This window comes from Anser brachyrhynchus (assembly GCF_964034855.1).
Source record: "Anser brachyrhynchus genome assembly, chromosome: 3".
Lineage (NCBI taxonomy): Eukaryota > Metazoa > Chordata > Aves > Anseriformes > Anatidae > Anser > Anser brachyrhynchus.
In genome coordinates, this window is record NC_137696.1 from 30,378,362 (window position 1) to 30,398,169 (window position 19,808).

The 19,808-nt window shown below is 40.2% G+C and overlaps 1 protein-coding gene across 13 annotated transcripts in view; it reads left to right on the plus strand.

Annotated features, from left to right (window-relative positions):
• Nucleotides 1-19,808, plus strand: part of EML4 (EMAP like 4) — a 158,701-nt gene that overhangs the window by 47,201 nt on the left and 91,692 nt on the right. Inside the window, exon 1 of one of the 13 annotated variants that reach the window (XM_080586116.1) lies at nt 4,173-4,433. The exons of 11 other annotated variants lie outside the window; for them this stretch is intronic. In XM_080586116.1, coding sequence (XP_080442242.1) covers nt 4,361-4,433 — 73 coding nt within the window. In that variant the 5' untranslated portion in view covers nt 4,173-4,360. Of the gene's footprint in view, nt 1-4,172; nt 4,434-15,449; nt 19,789-19,808 lie in introns of those variants that run through there. One more of the 13 variants, XM_080586112.1, reaches the window with a different exon arrangement.

Genomic DNA, 19,808 nt, shown 5'->3' on the forward strand with positions numbered 1-19,808 from the left:
TCGAAGTGGTACTAGCTACATTCTTACAAGTCAGGGAGAGCTGTTGAGAGAGAAACATCAAATACTCTCAGAAGTTTTGAATAAGTTATATACTGCCTTTATGCTTTTATTTAATCAAAAAATAGAAAAAAAGCCAGTGCTTCTCTGTAAAGAAGTCTTTATGAAACACTTCTAGCACTTCTACTGGAAAGTCTTGGCTGGAAAGTCTTGGCTTTTTCTTTTTTTTTTTTTTTTCTGTTCAGGTTTGGGATAGTAGAGAAATGAGATACAGGTTGCTGACTTGTAAACAGCAACACGTGAACATAGAATGAAGAAAGGTAGGTATTAACTATAGGACAATAGTTTTAGGTTTTTATATGCATGTGATAATTGTTCTTATATAGCAGTCTTGCCAGGGTTTTTCGAGGAGGTATGACCCTCATACTTTAAAGAAGGAGGAAATAAATTAAAAAAAATAATAATAAAAGCTAAAAGTAGGTTTTGCATAGCTTTTCCCCTTTTAGTTTTCCCATTTTAGTCTTCCTTTCAGTTATGTTTGTTTCATTTATTGACTGTAAAGTCACTACTGACTAGGGATAAAATCAGAATCAGTTACGCAAATCAAATGTGCTTTCCTCCTTTCATAGTTCATCTCTGAACTGCTTTGGACTCCACGGTAGCCTGCTGCTTTCAGAGAACTATAAACCCTTTTCCATGGATTACCATTACATTGCATTACATCATCAACTCTTTTTTTTAATAAGAAACTTGGAGAGATGAAGTTCATCTTTAAATAGGGTGCAGTCATGCTTGTGAGTTGGAAAAAGGAACTTTTTTCAAAGATAACTACTGCAAGCTGTTACAGGGTATGGCAAGATGAACTCGTTTTCAAAAAAAAAAAAGCAGAACAAAAGGAGCAGAAACTGGAAGAAAAAGTTGGTTAATTTGCCAGAAGAATACTGTTGTACTAGCAAGTAGAGGCTAAGACCAGGGGTTTACTATGTGAAAGATAATACATAAATTTTCTGAAAACCAGACGTTTTTGGCATACATCCTACAGACTTCCTTTTTAGGTCTTATGCCTTACTAAGGATATGAAAATAAGCAACATAGCATATATCAATGTTATCTTTACAATTTAATGATTAACAAGTTCATTTTAGATGCAACAGTATCTTGCATATTGTACACAGTGCAGATAGTCCTGTTTGCTGGATACTGTGCAAACTCGTGAAGAGAACAAAAGTTACCATGAAACATTTCTAACCAAATTAATCAGAAGGGCAGTATAGTAGGTTTTACTGGTAATTCAGGACAGTTAAACAAACCAAAGCTGTTTCCAGCTAAATGGGATTCAGATTCACTTAGCAAAATTTAGAGTTTATATCTGTGAGTTGGTAGAATGTGTGAGCCTGTGTTGCAAAGGAGTAAGATGTGGGGGTGAATTCCAGTTTAATTTTGAAAATGTATTTCTGCTTGAAACCAAAACCTAACTAAATATTTCCTTTTTCTTCTAGCACTAAGATTCTTAGTGGTGGGGAACTTCTTGTCAAAGTGCTCAGTGCATACCTTGTAATGGAAATTGTGGGAGAATGTGAATAGAACAGAAATAGACCGAGCGTTTATCTGATAGTTCAACAAAAAGTAAATATTGAGATTTGTTTCTCTTCTTGTAATGGACTATTAAAGTACGGCCGACTTAGGATTGGAGGGCTGAAGGGGACAATTTCCCCAAACAATCATGTAAAAAAGAAAAGTTTGAATCTTGATAAGCCTGTTGCTAGCTCTCTCTGTGCATTCTAACAAATTGAAAGCCTTCATGAAAGACTGAAACAGCGAGTAAACTGTAGTGTGCCCCACGGAAACAGCATAAAGGGTCAGAGACATTGTCTTACGCCTCTGTTATAACAGGGGATAAGTGGGGAATGGACTGTACCTGAACTACAGAAGTCTGACCCAGAAAAGCTTTACCTGAACAGTAGTTAAAAATATGAGTGAGGTGCCAGGCAGACCTTGCCGATGTTTCCTTTCCCACTACAGTACAGCTTGTCCTCCATCTCTCTGGCTGGAGTCATATCTCTTGCTTCAGGGTAGAGGGAGCCCTTCCATGCCTGAGCCAAACAGTGAGTTGTTGAAGATTTTTTTTTTTTCTGTCTCAGATAATCAGTGCATTTTCAGTTTTTGCCCCTTGTCTGCCCCATCCCAGTTGAAAGGCAGTTCCACTCTCTGAGCTGGGATTTCTCTGCATTTCCACTCTGACCAAGCCATCCTTTCCCTATAAAGTCTTCTCTGCTCTACACAAGACGTACCTACAGAGTTGTGTTGCTTTTAGCATGTAGTTGTTAGTCTAAAGCATTCCAAGTGCTTCAGCTTCCCTCATAAAATAGTTTTTTCAACCCTCTGAGTAGTCTTCTCTGCACCTGTTTCAATTAAATGGTTTTTGAAGGGAAGCATGTCATTTTTCCTGTGTTTTTGCTTTGAATTAGGTAACCACAACCATATAAAATTACAAATAGTGGTTTACCAGTACTTTATATAATTGATTGCTTCTGGTTTTCCAGTAAAAATACATTTTCTTGTTTGTAGAATAACTGAAAAGCATCAGTATCAAACAGCTGTTATGAGGGCTAACAGGAATATATGGTCTTTTGTGTTCTGAGATCTCTCTTCTCCCCTTCATCTCCTGTATGGGTCCCTGACCATAGCAAAAGTCATCGTTCATAATAGGCTTTCATTTGGTATGCAAATTTCATTGCATTTGCATTGCTCCAGCCAACCCAAAAGACTGACAAATTTCCGTGAGATGGTTTCAGGAACAATTGTTTCTCCCAACTTTTTTTCTACCAGAAGTCATTAGTGGGTACCTGCTTTTTGTTGGTACATAAATTATTTAATAACTGATTTCACAGTTCCTTAGGAACACTGTACTGTCTCTTTTTCTGGATATCTTTCTATTGCCTTTCCTTCAGCCAGTGCTTTGTTCATCTTTCAACTCTTATAGGTCTCCACCTTAAATATTGTTTGAAGAGGGACCACATCAGCTCTTGCTTTTCTTCTGGTTTAAGTTCACTGTATTATCCTTTTTTGATGAATAAACTACCCTATTAAAGTCAAATTTGCCTCATTTTCATTTCACTGTTCATTTCACTACTACATTTCCTTGACTTCTTTTTCAGATCTTGTGTTATCAAGGTCATACTAGTATGCTTGTAGCGCCAAGATTGCTTTCGTTCTCTCCCAAACTACTTCCTTTCCCCCCTCCCTCTCTTAATGATTTTTGGCGTATCTGTCATTGTTCTGTGTGCCAATTATTTCAGCATTGTGGGATGGAGATTATCCAGATCCCCTTATTTCTTTCTTGTAAATGTTCTAATTTTGTTTCCACACTGTATGTGGTAATAACCATTATCCAAGCCTCATTTTCAGTGTATCATTTTATTATCTTTATTGAAATAGAAGGCAAAGTACGTTTCAGTGTTTGTTCCTGCTTATTTTTTCCCTTAGCATCCTTTTCAGCCTCAGTGAGTAGATAGTTGCCTGTCTTTACCTTTTTTGAAGCTGAAATGCATAGAAACAGTAATACCCCCATTATTTCTTTTTCCTGGTTCAGCTTAAGTAGGCTTCTAGCTGTTTTTACTCTGTACCCCATAAGCTCTGAAACATGCTTGCTTTTCTTAATCTTTTTGTCCGTTTTTGTAGGAGGAGGTTTTCTGCTTATCTTTAGCATTACAAGTAAGGTTATAATCACAAACCAGGTAGTGTGAAATCCTCTTCACCTCAAGTTTGTTCTTTAGCTTGAAAACCAAGCCCAAAGGCTGGGAAGGGCTTTCAGTTACTCTGTAAACATGTTCTGAAAATTTTCAGCCTCATCAGCCCCATTAATAAATTCCAGTAGGTTTCCTGAGGTTTCCCTTCCCAAAATCTAGACAGTTTGACATGTTTCTGTGGCATGATCTGACATGGCCAGGGTTGGCTTGTGACCAGTCCTGAACCACTTGAACCGCTGGTCAGCTCTCCTGCCCGATACCAGAACCAGCTCTAAAACAGCATCCCCGTTGCCCCGAGACTGGTGGTGACAGTGTCTGTTGACCAAAGGAGTGTTTACTTCAGCTGTCACGCCATTGCTAGCAGTTGGGATTTGGTTTTGTTCCAGCTTGCAGCCTTCGCTGCCTGCACCCAGGTTGCTGTTGGTGTGCGCAGTCATGTCGCCCACCGCGGCACAGCAGCCAGTTCTGCATTATGTGGCCAGGCTCAGCCCTCCTTGAAATAGAGTGAAATAGAGGAAGTCGAGCTCTTAAACTTACTGATACGGTCAATTGCTGAGTCTTTCTGTGCTAGGTGGTTTTGACGGATGGATGAATGCACTGATTAAGATTCGTACATGCTAGTACTTCTCTTCCTTTATTTTCCTCCTTCCTCATTGACCGTCCTGCCTGGCAATTTTAGCCTTTGTTGTAAGTATTGGCTACCTATCAATGTTATCTTTCTCTTAATCTACTTCTTGTATTTCGTGATGCGACAACAGCTAGTCTTTTGTGATACTAACACTTTTTTCATTTGAATCTCTTCCTTAATTGCCTGCTGTGATAGGACACTTCAGTGCTAATGTTGTCATCTTAATATGGAAAACTATTCATCATGCAAGAGAAATGTGTGCCTGAGTTATTTAAAAAAATAATAATACTTTTCCGCAGGAGACTATTGTTATAGGAGTAAAGACTGCGTGGGAGAGCTGAAATTGCTGGAAATATGTTTATAAGAGAAATTCTGGAAGGTTTTTAGCTATCATACAAGAAATGTGGTTGTCTAAAAACAAGTTGTACAATTCTTTTTCCAGATGTGGTCCCTATACCATTAATTGTAATTCTAGGAGATGAGAAGGCTTAGGAATAGAAAGATGTGTATAAAATATCTAATCACACCAGTAACTGGCTCAGACTTTTCTAATTCCTTGCACTCAGTAATGCATATGCTTGACAGTGCATGTGCTGCATATGCAATTGTTAGTGGCTCCTTTTTCTAAAAGTGAGATGGTAGATGTTAATCTGCTGTGAAAATGTATAAACATGGAGAGGTTAAAACTCATGCATGTTATAAGAAGTCTGAAAGTTGGTATACCATTTCCGAATGCTCCCCTCACTGGAGAGTTGTTGCCAGCCTCTTATGTATGCCTGTTGGCTTTTTTTTTACTTTTTTTTTTGTTGTTGTTGTTAGTGTGGCTTTCTTTGTTGCTTTGCTTGTGTGTTTGGGGGATGCAATTGTTGTGTTTTGTAGTTTCTTTTTTATTTTCCTCCCGAGTTAATGGTGAAGAGAGATGGGCAGAGTGAAGACATCAGCAAGTCTTGATGCCAGGCAGGGTTTGATTACATTTGAAATAACTAGTTGTGATTTATGTTCAGTGTTTGAGGAGGAGGAGGAGGAAGAGGAAGTGGGACACAACCTGCCTGACAACATGTTCTAATGGTCTGTAATTTATCTTTGCACCATGTGCAATAATACTTCTCAAATTATTTTCTAAGTGGAAAATGTTTAGTCTTGTCCACAGTTGAGAGTTTTGACTAGTACTCTCTGTGCTGATAGGCAATTCCAGGCTTGATTCTTCTCTGTAGACATTTAGTCAAGTAGCCGTAGGCATATTGTTGTTGCTGCTCCCTGAACAGGTGAGCATGGTTTTAATATTAGTGCCAGCAAATAAAGGGAAGGATGCCTAGTGACTCAGGAGGAGGAAGGTGAGTCAAGATCTGTTACTCTTTCTAGAGTTCTATAGAGATGTGAGTGTAATCTCCCCTTGACCAATGGCTCATATCCAAAAGGGGGTCTCTAAACTACTGAATCCAGAAATGACTCACCTATTAATATTATTCTGTGTTCTCACTTACGCAGTACTTCCTTCCTCTCTTTTACGATCATTGAACAGATGCACTATCTACCTTGGTGCTGGCCTTGTCCTTTATGGATCCTGAGAGAGCTGCTTTGAGTGACCAGGTGGCTACCTGGTTTTGTAGGTTGCAGATGCATGCATATGTACACACACACACACATATATTTATATTCATATATATATATATATATATGCAAATTGAAATTGCAAACTTTTAAAATAAATTTGGGGTTAAGTTGCTTCAGAGCTGTGGTGGCTTAAGGTAATATGCACCTGGTGCGGCTAGTTGCTCGATGTTGGTGTCAGTCATTTTCCAGGTGGCTGGTCTACCTTAGTAAGACCTCTTCTTGTCCACTGTAATGAAAGAAACAAATAAGCAAAAAACATCCAAACAAAAGAACCCACCACCACAAAAACAAACAAACAAACACCACCACCAGCAACAAAAAACCACCACCCTAAACAGTAGGATAAAAGGAAACATTGAAAGAAAAAGAAGGGATTTGGTTATCCCTCTGTTATCCCCTCCTGCTGATGCACAGTGTGTATTATTTCCTTTTTGGTGCCTAATGTTGAACATACCCATTTTCCACTTTGTTCCCAAACGTGGAGCGGCAACTTTTGTGCATGTCGATAAAGAGCAGCAGGCAGCTTTAGTGCCATTATTTACAGGCGATTCCCTTGGAGGAGTTAGGAAATGGAGCCAAACCCTTCATGCAGGCGCTGCTGGGAGTTCACAGCGTCTCTTTCCATGGTGCTCTCCGGTGCTCGTCATCGCTTTGGAGAGGCTGTGGGGCTGGTGTGTGTCACGTCTGTCACAGAGCTGGAAGCAGCTCTCGCCTCGTATTCGCTGGAAAAGCATTGCAGCTGAGTGGTTTGCCTCAGGAGGGGCCTTGGTGTTGGTGTTTGGGAAACAAAATGCCAGCTAACGTGGAGAAATACTGCCCGTCGGTAGGAGAGGGTTTGGTGTGGGGTGGTCCAGGCACATGTGGCTTGTGCTTTGGTCTTTGCTTGAGGTGTCTGGAATGCTATTTTGTACCTCTGTGTTACTGGGCATGCCAAATAAATTACCTCTTTGGAATTTACAGGGGACTGGAAATTTGACTGCTTCCTCAATATGGAAAATGACGAGCGTGTTTTCATTGATATGCTTTACTGCTTTGTTTTCGTGATCCAAGAAGAACTAAGATCTTAACAGGCACAAAATTTTGGCATACATCTAGAAGAATGAATAGAAGTAAATATATATATATATATATATATATGCACACATAACAACTTGTCAGTTTTAAGCTGACACTTGGAATTTTACACTGATAATTTATTTAGATGTGTTGCTGTTAATATGGAGCCCCTACTAGCTGTGCTAGGAATAATGCAGCAATGCCTAGAAATGGGGATTTTTTTTTTTTTAAAGAACCTGGAATTGTGTTCATCTATGAGAAGGTTAAAAAGGCAAACTCCTAATTCTTCCTTCTCAGTTATGTGTTTTGAAATTAATTTGGGAGTGTTTCTTCCCATGTATAGGAATACAGGTTGTTTTGCAGCGTAGCACCTGCTGTGGTCCTTTCTGGCACAGTCAGTTGCAGCTCAAACAGGTGCTCAGGTTTAATGGAAGAGAGTTTTAAAGGCTGTCTGCTTAATGCTCCAGTGCAATTAAATCCTGGCTTTGTTTGTAGAAGATAGGATCAGCGTGCATTGGAACAATCAATATGAGCCATAAAAATAAGGCGCTTTGTTCATTTTGTTGTGAATGTTAAAGTAAGCATTCTGAAACGCCAAACTACAGTGACCTTTAACAAGAGCTATGCATTCAGTGCCAAAGCTCCAGCAAGCCTCCTGCTAGGGGAGACCTTGCATAGCTCTTTGTTATTATTTTATTTTCTACAACATCATCAGCTGTATTGCTGAGGGAAATGGCTGTATGGTGAATGCTTCGCGAGTTTGATTTTCCCTAAAGCCACTCTTAGTGAAGCTGTGAATCGTGGTTAAGAGGATTTATGTGTTCATTTAATAAAACCAGGAAGTTAGCAGCCCTCAGAGTTGCAAAGGCGGAAAGCATGAAAACAGTACAGCTCAGGGGTGCAGTGTTAAGGGGTGGTTAGGGCAGAACTGAGAAGAATCCTGATTTAACAAACAAAAGATGACCAGAAAATATGGTCCCCCTCCCACTAATTGAGCGTTTTTAGGATGGCCTTATATTTAACATCCGCTTCATAAATTTTACATTCTTGGATGCGGCTGATACCTGTCATATAACATATGGCTTAAACAAACGTATTTAATTTAAACTGACACTGTTTATAGTTGTTCTGTTCAAGTTGCTATCTTGTTGAACAGAGCCTGCTATCTTGTGTCTGTATACAGCTGACCTATGTGGAGCTTCTTTCCAGTTTGGCTCTCCTATACCTTCAGAAATATGTTTGCAATTGTAGAAGGAACTCTCCTGCCCTGATAGGAGGCCAGTGTTCCTCCCCTCACATAAATCCCTATTCTCTGGAAGCATGGGAACATTTCAAAAGCAAACCCAGAGTAGTGGATGCATCAGTGTTTAATGTCATTGTGTCCAGTTCAGGTGGACCAGAAATGCCGATTCTCTCCTCTCTCTGTGTTGTCAAGGCAGCAGAGCACCTTCAGGACACTCATGTTTTGTGTAGGACAGTGCTGCTTTGCTTAGATCATCAAGGAACCCAATATAATAATAATAAATTGAAAAAGGGAATGCCTTGCTTCTGGAGTTAGTTCATTTTACTCCATAACATGACAGATGATATCTACAACAGTACTGGGGCAGCAGCCTACGTGGGAAAAGATGACTATTACTAACTACAAAGATCTGTTTTTTTTTTTTTTTTAGACTTCAATTATACCTTCTCAATTTTTAAGATGGAGCTAATATATAAATGACAAATTAGTGACATTTTTTGCTGTAAGGAAAATGTCTCTGGTAGTAAAATAGTATTTCAGACTTCGGTAATGAGTGAACTGCAGTGGACCAATTTTCAGGTTTACATTTTCCTAGGAGAAAAAACTGACAGACCTCAATGTACTACTATATAATGCGAAATAATTTTCACAGCTAGACTCACCTAGTGTTTTAATAGCCATCAGTGAAATTATCTGATGAAGAAGCACGTCAGTAAAACTTCTACTGACCCTACGGTACCGTAAAGCATTTTTATCTAAGAAACTATTAAGCCAGCATAATTTTAGTTATGCAATCTTTATGAATTTATTAAATATTTTCCTTTCTAGCAAAACAAATGTGAGAAAAATAGAATACTTGAATAATTTGCAAAAACAACTATTTTAAAACTGATGGAATAATATTAATAGCTATTCTTTTTACAGAAGTAGCTCTGAGAATCAATCACTGGGAACATAACGCTATAAAAGAAGGAGTAATAGTGTCATATAATATTTATGGTAGCACATGTTGTCCAAATGCTGCTTAGCTGTAGTTTTACTAAAATGTTATTTTTATATCTTGTATCTGTGAGAATGCCTTATTTTAAAATCTTGTAGGAATTGCCGTACAATGTTAAATGACAGCAGAGTAAACAGTAATAGTCTTGAGGTAAGTCCCTGCTCCCTGTTCCTTCAGCTGGAGTGTTTTGTCGACTTCTGGTCTGTCCACCGCCTTGCTCAAGAGGCAGCCTGTGTGAAGTGCTGTGTCCCCCTTCCGCCCAGGCTTACTCCTTCCTGCAAAACTGCACAGCAGGATCTAAAAATTTGCTACCAAATCAAATCTGCCAACAGTGAATCTAGTTTAAACTGCTAATTTGCCAGTGACCCAAACCAAACCCCAACTGAAGAGCTTCATGCCAAGTGTGGGCTATTTCCACTCTAATCCTTTTACTGAAGGGTGGCACTTTGTAAGCAGACCTCTGGAAGCATTACCGGGCGTGTTTCGGGGATGGCTGGGCTTGATCCTACAGGCAGTGCCTGGCTCCCTGCTGTCTGTGGGAGGGCGGGCATCGTGCTCTGTCCTGACCACATCAAGTTGCTCTGCACCATGCATGTGCCCACCTACACGTGGGGCAGGGAGGTGGGCAGCCCAAGGTGCTGCTTTGGTTCACCTTGGTGAGAGCTCTCTTTGTCCACTATAGCAACAGACCAGTTTGTGTGGCTCTCGGAGCTGGTGATTAGGATCAGGATGCAAATTCAGCTTATTGGTTTTGCTCTATTTTCCTTTTAACGCATCTGCTGCTGAAGGACATAGCAATTGATTTTAAATGAGAAAAGGAAGGAGACAATGCAAATTAGCTGTGTTTTGTTTTCTCACATCGTTTTTAATGCCATAGACCTGATTTCATCAGTGGAGACAAAAAACAGCAAAATACTTCCTCCAAACCATTGTTTAATTTAATCCTCTTCTCTCCACTTCTCTCCACCTCCTTCCAACACTTACATCCTCCACGACTCTTAAGGATGCTGTAAGATCAAACCAATTTCATCTGATTGCACATATGCTTTAAAACCTGCAATTTGCTTCAATGAGAGCTAACCCTGACCACTTGATAGTGATGAAATAGTTAAAATAAGTTGCCTGATTACCTCTTAAATGAGTTATTTAATAAAATGCTCCTTTGGTGAAGAAGGAAAAAAAAAAGTTATTTGAATTTTGTCAGGCCACTGAAATAAAATCTGATATAAGTCCTCTGTTCAGAAAATCTTTAAAGATACTAAGTGTCGTCATTTGTGATCAACATCTGCTATCTCCTGACTTTGTATGGAAGGGGCTGGGCTTCATTGTGAGCCACCTTGCAGGGCCAAAGACAACAAGGAGTTGTATTGTGGTGGTGGGAAAAAAGCAAAGCAGTTATATTAATGATTATTTTTGAGATACAAACATAGTTGTTTAAAATGTAAATATCTTAGCTATTCAAGTACTGCTTAGGTGATTGGCAACAAATGATTTATTAATGATTGACATCATGTAACTCTACACTTTATTTTCCTATGAGGTGGCAGAGTCTAGGCAATTTGACAGAAGCGACAAGCTAGATTTTTGATTGGATGATGACTCTTGGGTTGCTTCAAATCTCTTGCCTTGTACATTGAATGCAACCTCAAATGATGTCTACAGAAACACAAAACACAAAAGCAGACTTCAGAAAAAGGGTCTGGATTTTTCTTTCCTTGATATTTCAGTCTGTCTTCTTACTGTTACCTAATACCACTACTTTCCTTTGGTGCCCTGCAGTATAATTTGGTAGTGTATGCTTTCCTGTAGTAGCCTTCACTTATGCTGAAAATAGAAAAAACATATTCAAGCTGTAAACAAGCCAACAGAGAACTATTATGCCTGTCAAGATGTCCAGTATCGCAGGTCTGTTGCTTTCAAGTAGATTTTGCTACAGGCTTATTATCTTATTTTAGTAACTCTCTAGCGCTGGTTGAAGGAAATAGCTGAGTCTTCCTGTTTATAGAGATACGAGGCAAAGCATTTCTACCAAATAAAACTTGTACTGAAGATACAACATTGTCAATTGCTCTCTGTGTCCTCCAAGCTGCTGTGTTGATTTCAAACTCATTGATAAATAAATGGCTGATGTACTTTGTCTTCTGAAGTTCTGTTTTGGCAAACTTCAGAAGCTGTTGAGTGGACTTAAAAATTTAACAAAACAAAACAAAAAAACACAAAAAAACACCGACAAAACAACAGTGGAGTTGTTTTGGCTTGGGATTAGAAAAAGGAAGAATATGGGGACTTCAGGGTGTCTTGTATACTGGACTGAGTATTTTGATGGTCACATGGAACCTATGGTATACATGCTTTAAAAACAAAAATCTTGGTTTTGGTAACTAATTCAGAGCACTTTACTAGGTTTGGTACATCTTTCATGTATGAAGACTGTCTTGAGGTTGTCTCACTGACTTCAGAAGTTTGGAATACTAAGGAAAAACATAGACTGTAAATATAGCAATGCTTTATAATGTCCATAATTTCAAAGCTGTATAGCCAGGTCCAGTTCTGTGATTCTCCAAAGCTTTATGGACTGCTTTAATCATCTAGCAAGCTGATAGGAGAAAAAGTGTTTACAGTCCATTTCATAGGGAATATGTAATTCAAAACTAAACAGTATTCTCAAGTTTTCTGTAGGCTAGAACTTGGTGCTTAAAAATAAGCACACGAACACAAGCCCCAAAAACTTGCATAAAGAAAAAAATTAAATATAAAGATAGTTTGTCTAAAAATCTTGCAGTGAAATTATTCTCCCATCAGTCTTGATCATGTAAACTTGCACATATGTAAGTGTGCAGCTAGCTACATGAAGTCTACTGACTTACATGGTTTGGGAATATCCACTTGTATTTATAAAATATTTTAAAATTAAGAAAATACTAATTCAGTTCCTATGTGTTGCTAATGCCAGGGCAAATTTTGTTGCTTATCCTATGCCCTTCAGAATTTATAGCAGTCAGTGGTTTTGTTTTCTCTGCTAGGGAAGAAGTTGCTTTTAATTTTGGTCCAATAATCCCTGGTATTTTATCCACTTAAAACATAGACTTTCATCCTTCTCAAAGAACAGATGGATAAACTCTTCATCTGAGGCTGGATTAAATTTCTGCTAAAGTCAATGTGTCCCTAGGGGTTTCAGTATGTTTTGGATTGTACTCTTGTTTTCCAGCTCTAAATACTCAAAGGTGGATCTGGAGTACAGAAGCTTCTGGTTGGAGAAGAAAAGGGCACAGTGAAGTTGACCATATACTGCTGCCGCCAACATCACCTACTGGGCTGATGGTTTTGCTGTATATGAAAATGTCTCTTATGTAATCTGATACCATCAAATTCCTGTCACTTCTGACCTTTGGTAGGTCTCTGAAGCTTTAGTAGTAAGCTGGGTTCTTGAAAAATACAACTATACTTCTTAACGTCACCAAGGACCTACTCCATTTCACTGTCTTTTTTGGTGGTGGTGGTGGGTTTTTTTGCCCCCATTTTGCTGTGTAATGTGTTTTTTTTTTTTTTTTTTTTGGCCCCATGGCATGGTATGTCCTTGTCCACACACACCACAGCTGTTTTATCCCTCAGTTCAGTTAGACCTTTGCCACTGCACACCAAAGAAAGTATTTTCTCTCTTTTTCTCCCCCTAATTAGCTTTTTTGTTCTTGCTTGGACCTTTAACTGTCATAGCAGATTTGATGGTGCAGAGGAAGAGGTTCTTGATGTATATATATATATATTTTTTTTCCTGGCCATATCAACGTATATTTTTGTATTCAAAAGTTGACCTCAGTCTTGACCTGTCAATTGACCAATTACAGTGGTAAGTTGTGTGTTGTTTTCTGGTTATCCCTTGTGGTTTTTTTTTGTTGTTGGTTTGTTTATTTTTTCCTCCAGAGGCACTGGCAAAGGTATCAGGTGTATCAGTTTTTAGTATTACATTAACATTCCTGCAGGAAGAATAAATTGGAAATCAATAGCTAATTTCATTTCAGTAATGTCATTCAAACTTTCAAGTAAACATGATTTCTACTGTGGCAGATTTAGTTTGTTGATTTGGATGAAAGGTCTCTTTGACCTCTTTGGTTGTGTGTGAACCAGGCTAGCTCCTTTTAATGACAGTTTTGTACTAAACAATTCATGGAAATAGTGTGGCTTGTTCTTAGTGGTCATTTTTTTTCCCCCCTATGATCTGCTTCAGACAGTCTCCCATGTTATATTCACCAAGTCTTAAAATGAATGTGAAATATAATACTGAGAACAAAACTGAAAAACAACAGAAGTAAAAAAAAATGTTTCCATCTGCCTTTTTTTTCCCAATATGTATGATATCTATTATGCTCTTCCAACAGCATAGGTTGTAAGCCCTGTCTTATTAGGATTTCACAATATTTCAATCCTATATATGTAAACAGACTATGGTGTTTACTATTATGACTCCTTTCATTGAGAGTACGAAATACTCTGACAAGTAGACTTGACGGAACGACACAGATACAAAACTGTCCCTTCAGATTCCCTTTGAACCACTTCATTTGATAGTCTGTGCCATCAGAAGGGTAATTAATTTATGGACTGTACAGCTGTTGTATGTAATATGTCAAAACTGTGTGGCTGTAAATGATATTCTGATAAGGTCAAGCTCTGAGGTGTTGTAATAGCTGAAGGTCTGACACCTACATCGCATTTGCGTGTATGAGGTAATATTTAAATAGGAGATACTGTGTTTGCACAGCGTGGTCCCAAATACAGGTGATCACCCCACCCCTCAAGCGGGATACTTGGGTTCTGGTGGTGTTCGTAGGAGTCTAGCAGCTGAAAGGCGTTCCTAGCTATCGAGGCAAAGCCAGGATACTATCTGTGGCTTTTCTCCCTCATTTACTCGCCATACTGAGGCGGGTGGTTACGTCTGAGCCAGTCTGAGATGGCTTTCAGTCCTTCTCCGCTGCCCATGCCGTCGGTTTCTGTGCACAACAGGGATTGCTCCACGTTGGCACAACTGCTGGGCCAGGCAGCCGGCCGTGCGAGCACCGGCTGCGTTGGCAGGTCTTGTGCTGGACATCCTTAATGAACATTAATGCTGTGGCCAGGATTGCCCTTTTTCATCAGCGTTGCTTTCATAATGGCTCTTCCGCTTCCTCACCATTTCAAAGCGGATAACAAATGAGCATCTCTGTCATAAATAATGGACAAGCTTTAAAAAAAAATAAATGCTGAATGCAGTTTAAAATGACTTAAAATAGCAAAAATAATCAACATTGTGGCAATGTGTTGGTGGAAGCAGCCAACATCTGGAGATGTTTTGATAGGCAAGAGTGGCATTTACTCTTCTTGAAAGAATACACAACTCATAAACAGTGTAATATCTCTAGAATTAGATACTTTATTTTGAAAGGGCTTTGTCAGAAAACATTCTTTGCAGTTGTTCTCTCCCTTCTCTTTTTGTAGACATGAGCTGAATGCCTTGTCAGCTAGGCACTTCACCATAGCTAGTCCATAGCCTGGGCTTTGTATGACTAAGACTACCAGTTAGTTGCCTTCATTAAGAAACAAAATTTTGCTGATTACTTTCAGAAAATGGTAATGCTACATGTTTAACAGTGTTGCATGGTTTACCACTGGCTTTGAAAATATCATTTATACAAAATTTCTGTGTTCAAAACCGAGTGGGTTCTGGACCAGAGGTGAAATTGCAGCGGACCCACAAAAACACAGGCTGCCCCTAGCAGGGATGCTGCTGCTCAGGCTCCTCCCTTTCCCAGGGGGCAGGGTTGCACGTTTTCACGGGCCACTGTGTAGAATAGGCAACAGCTGTGGTCTGGAACATGTGGCCAAAATAAAATTCACTGGAGAAACCTTTTCCTGGCTGTGTTTTAGATTTAATACATTTTCATCTTGTTTGTTGGCCGTTTCCGTACTGCTTTTGATGGGTAGGCAGGAAAGCAGCTGCAAGCAGTCTGCTTTGCAACTGCTGCTATCAGGCAGCGGAAGGCATGCTACAGCTGTGGTTTGATGTTATGTTTGGTGAAATACCAGCCTCCAGCACTGCCACCCTTCCCGCTCTCCTGCCAGTGTGCTGCCACCTCAGCGGGGCTGTGACAAACAGCAGCGGGCAGCTGATGCAGCTGAAAAACCACCCAGCAGAAACAGACATTCAGGTGGTTGCTCTGCATTTGGAGGAAATTTTGTTTTATTTATTTAAGTTAGGTAATATTTTGGTGGAAAACAGAGAAAAAAAATATGTATTTACATTCGAATTTCCCAAGGTCATTGACTGCATGGTCACTGGTATGGTTCAGCTGTGGAGGGCAGCTTCAGGATGGCTTCTGAAGATCAAATGTAGATGTGTTGTTTATCCTGTTTTCTGCATTTTAGCTTACTGTAGGTAAGAATTCCGTAGCTCAGTATAGGACCAGGACCTGCGGGTGCTGCGGCTATGTGCTGTCTACACACCCTGCCCTGGTGCTGCTCATGCTGGGACTCCGCTCGTCTGGCAACGAAGAGGCAGTGAAGCATGAAGCATGGTTTACAAGCGTGGCTGTTTCACAACCACCTTCCGTCACCAGAAGGCAGAGCTGCTGTGGACAGGAGCAGCTCCCACCGCTCTTTCCAGCGGGTGCTGCCACCCTGCTGCTATAGCGCTGGTCGCTGTGCCATGTGCCATAAATCTGGCTTGGTGAGGCTTCATGGTTTAGTTTGGATGGGTTTGTTTCTTCAAAGGAATTGGGTCGTTAGTGAAGAAATTGCTGTTCTCTTCTTGCTGGGGTGGAGGTAACACAGGAACAGAGATGCACCCAGGTGTGGGAAGGTGGTACCCCTTTGCTGTGAAGGCAATTGCCTGCTGAAACATGGTTGTGGTTTCTTTTCAGAAAAAAAAAAAAAAGGCAAAATAATTGAAGGATTGTTTTCCACTGGAAACACGATTAGTTCCATATATATGAAGAAATAAAATTAACTGGTGCTGCCGTCTTGCAATTCGAAGAGTCATTAAATTAATCTCCATATACTTGATTAGTTTATATTGATTAGACATGGTTATAGTTACAGTTTTCTTTTTTTTTTTCTTTAAGGAAAGGTAGGTAGGGAGAGCTTCCAGTAATCCGCTGGAGAGAAGATAACATAATCAACATGTTTGCCTCGTGCGGCAGATGTGGTTTCTACAGTCTTCTGCATTTGGACACAAAGAGATCCTGGTTCTGTGAAAACACACTTAGGCTTTTCCAAACTTTGTGCAACTGCGGATATTTCCTCAGTAGCAGGGTCACTTACCAAGGAAACTCGATAGTCACTAGAAGCCAAAAGAGGAAGATTAATGATGCCCTGGGAAGGACACATCCTTTCTGCAGCCTGTGCGGCTGGGGTGCCGTGGTTTTGGTGGGAGGACCCCCAACTCCCTCAGCTGGGCCTGGGTCACCGAAAGGCAACGGTGGGGGTGGCAGGGGACCTGCTTCTTCCTCCTCTTTGCATCCAAGCGATGACTCAGAAGTGTTCGTGACTTACCATGGCTCTCTTTAAAAGCCGGAGGAGCCATTTGCCCCAGCCTCCAAAGACTGGGGGATGGAGTGGTTTTGGGAGCTTGAAAAACTGAAGTGTCTCAAATGACTCCTTCCTCAGGTTCATCATCTGACTGATGCTGCTGCATTCTTGGAGACATCCACTGTTCTCACCAGATGTGTAATGTTCCCTCAAATCTCCATTGGGAGGTGGGGGGGGGGGGGGGGGGGGGGGGAAGGTCCCCCCTCCCCAAAAATCTCACAAAAAAAGAAAAAGAAGACCCACAACCTCCCAGAACAAAAATAACAAACAAACCATGCTTGTACAATGCCCTTGGCTCTGTCCCTGGTCTTTTAACTTGCTTTGTGATGATCAGTTGAAGAGGTTTTTTTCTTTTTCACAGTGTAACATTGTATTTTGCACTGCTAAGAAGTGGAGAGATTTTTTTTGTGCGAAGGTTACTTGCGTGCTTCGTGTGTGTTTTGTTTTAGTCTGTGTCATGTTTTATGTACTTGTTTTGTCATTTGTGCTTATCTACAATACTTCACAGGAGTATTTTACTTCCTTATCCCCCCTCCCCCCCCATGGTAAATACTGGGAGAGAAGAGAGACCTGAGATGGTGTTTCAGGCTGAAAAGGTCAGAGGAAGATAGCTGTTGAAGATAGCAGGGCTGCAAGACAGGGAGATGGCTTAGAAGAGCACGTATGGGCCAGAGCTAGGAGAATGAAAAATCCTAATGAGGAGTTAAGTTTTTCATGAGACATTTAAAGGCAAATCAAGGAAATTGTGTCCCAGGTCCTCAGATGGGGGCAGAGTAGATGATGGGTGGCATGAGATTGCTGCTCATTTTCAGGGTGAGCAAGTATACAGTGAGCTGTCTGAAAACTATCTAATTTCAAACGTGGGCCTTCAGATCATCAGCCTGAAGCTGCTCTTCAGAGCTTACTGCCATAATGCAGTTATTTTTTTCTGCTTTCTTATATTGAGGAAATCCATACTTTTTAGAGCTAAAAGTCCGTGTCTTGTACCTCTGGAAATACCAGAAGTTCATATCCTTTTGGTACAGTAGGAGGTCCTAACCTTTTTTTATACAACATGTTTATTCTCAAAATGAGTTGTACAAAAAATTTTTAGTTAGAAGTCTGTTTAGTTGAATGCTTCCTGCCATTGTATGTGATTGGTCATCCTTTGGATCACTAATAACCGTTTAAAATGGCAAATCGAGCTTCATTTGCTTTCCTTACCATTCCTACTAGCACACACAACGTCTCTTTGGCATAATGAAGGAATTTTACCCACAATTTCTTTCTGGGCTTCATAACTGTATTAGGAAAGATGTTAAGTTTTAAGGGATACAAAAATGTATGTCTGCACGTTAAGCTGTTTCGTGTGTCCAGCCCACACAAGATGAGACTCAGTGTTTCATCTTGCAATGAGGATTGTTTCATCTAATGATGTGATGCAACCCAGTGTCTGGGGCAAGTTGAAAGCATGGGTTCTTGGTCAATCCTCGTGCTTGCAGCTGCGTGTTGAGGCCCTTGGCTTAGTTAGGGTTGTTTCCTTAATTATGCCCTTGCCCTTTACCCTTTATCACTTTCCACCATTCAGCTTCTTAGGCTCTTTTTATTACGATTATTAATCACAGTAGTTGTCTGTCTTGCTTAATATAGCAGAGCTGGGTTCAGCTGACTGTCCTTCTGGTTGTTTTGTGTGTGCGCGTGTTTTGTTTTGTTTGTTTTTTTTAAATCACTGCAGAGGTCAATTTCTCCAGTGTATCAGGAGTTGCTGGAGAATGAAGATGCTACTAAAATCATGTAGATTGATAATTCGGGGTGGGGAGGGAATACCAAACCCTTGGTGTGTTGTCTCAACTATGTGTGTTTTTGTGAGCCTTCTTATCAACTGTTCATTTTTGGGGGTGGAAAAAAGTGCTGCCCCTCCTTGTTTTTGAATGGTGACATGGACTTCCCCTGTGTATTTTTTGACTATCCTGCTGTTGTCTGGAAATCAAAACTTTAATCCAGGGGTATTTAATGCTTGCAAAGTTTGAAAATAGACTATTTGAAGCATGATAGAGAGATGAGGCAAAATCTATGCAATACATATTCACAAATAGCTTTGTTTTGACATTTATCTTGCTGTGTTCATTCTGCCAACTGGCTTCAGGCACGGCTACCAAAAGAATGAACACATGTTGCATTCATTAGTTCTCATCTGGCTGTGCTTCATCTTGCAAGACAGACAAAATCACGATCATACTAAATAGATTGTAATGCATTTGTAATACGAGGTCTTTTCTGCATAACAGAACAATGGCTTTGCAAAGCTGCTGCTCTTAAACCACGGCATTTTGCTTCATTTTAATGAAATGAATGCAAGTATATTGCCAGTGATGTCATTGCTTTTTCGCCTTGAAAGATGTCATAGGAAAAATATTCAAATATAATACTAAACAAACAACCGCCCCTTTGCCCTCCCCTCCGTGTGAACTTTTCATTTCACGTTGTGCTTTGACTGCCGTTAGGTCTGTCCTCTCCAACACACACACAGACATGCTGTGGAACAATAATAGTTTATTTGAATTGATCCATTACAGAAATCCTTTTCATTAGCTATTTGTGGTGGTTCTTGCTGTTCAGACCGAGGGCAAATAGACTGCTGTTGGCTTTTCCTAGTTAACATCGCAGTATTAAAGCTGTATTTAATGTTTGCCGTGAATACGTTGCGTTGTAGTCCCATCTGAAAGAGGCATGGCAGGGTGCCCGTGTGACAGCCTAATTGTTTTGGTTTTAAATGGAAGTGGTGCAGGACCTCGTGTGTGTATAAACAATGCCCATTTTCCGACTCTGAAGCAGGTCGATGAGCAGCTGGTGAATTCTGCTTTCCTTAAAGAAAAAAAAAAAAAGCCAACAAAGTCGTAACGCTGGGATCACTGATGGACAGCCAGCGCGCCGTGAAGTATTTCTGTGCTGCATGCGCCTCGTAAGTGCCTTTATTGGTGT